General features: G+C 44.9%; 1 protein-coding gene across 1 annotated transcript in view; it reads left to right on the top strand.

Annotated features, from left to right (window-relative positions):
- LOC119590994 (ADP-ribosylation factor-like protein 4C) overlaps nt 1-320 on the top strand; it is a gene marked incomplete at its 3' end in the record, with an annotated part of 579 nt that extends 259 nt beyond the window's left edge. The window contains 1 exon segment of the mRNA XM_037939727.1: nt 1-320. Coding sequence (XP_037795655.1) covers nt 1-320 — 320 coding nt within the window.
- Between the last annotated feature and the right edge of the window lie 627 nt (nt 321-947).

Here is a 947-nt window from a genome sequence, read left to right as displayed (position 1 = left end):
ACGGAGACCGCAGAAAGGCCAGGGATACCGACAACCCCCTCACCCCTACACACCCACACACCCCTACACACCCACACAGGACCGATCTCCCTCAGCATGGGCGGAAGTGTGGGCAAGGGTGGGTCGGGCAAGAGCGGCTCCTCCCTCCTGGACGCCCTTCCTTCCCTCAACGCGCCCTTACACGTCGTCATGCTCGGCCTCGACTCGGCAGGCAAGACCACGGCGCTCTATCGACTCAAATTCGACCAGTACCTCAACACCGTGCCCACCATCGGGTTCAACTGTGAGAGAATCAAAGGAACCTCAGGAAAATGCAAAGGTAAGCGATGGTTCAAAAAGGTTCAGTAAGGTTCGTAACGTTTGTAGAATGCAAAGTAGGCTTATATAGTTTCCCTTGAATTGGAGAGGCAGAGGTAAGGATGGTTCACAAAGGTTCAGTAAGGTTCATACAGTGTGTATAATGGAAGACAGGCCATTATTTTCTCCTTATGTTGATTTGGGTATGTTGGTTCACTTGAAGAAAAAAAATGCTAAGCACATATTTTCCTTAAATAGATTTAGTTGGGTTGAGTCAGTGGTTTAGTGAGGTTCATACATAGTGTATAAATGTACAATATACACTTTATTTTTAATCAAGTTAGACGTGTTACTTTAATGGTTCACTTATGTTCATCAACACAACATTTAGGCAATGTAGAGCCACGCACATAATCCCAAGAAATTAGAAATAAATGCATATGATAACGTACACGGTAAATACGTGGACTTCAAGACATTCAAACTGTTAGCATGTGCTTGCGAATGCCCACATGCCCACAAGCATCAAGCATTCCTCACTCAAACACAGCTCACGCGCACCTGTTATACCTTATAGGCATACCAAGCATACAACAAGCACGTAAAATGAATAAGAACATATCCCATAGGAAAACAACACACAGTAAGAA

Source organism: Penaeus monodon, chromosome 28, assembly GCF_015228065.2.
Source record: "Penaeus monodon isolate SGIC_2016 chromosome 28, NSTDA_Pmon_1, whole genome shotgun sequence".
Taxonomy (NCBI): domain Eukaryota; kingdom Metazoa; phylum Arthropoda; class Malacostraca; order Decapoda; family Penaeidae; genus Penaeus; species Penaeus monodon.
This window is presented reverse-complemented; position numbering and strand designations above follow the sequence as displayed.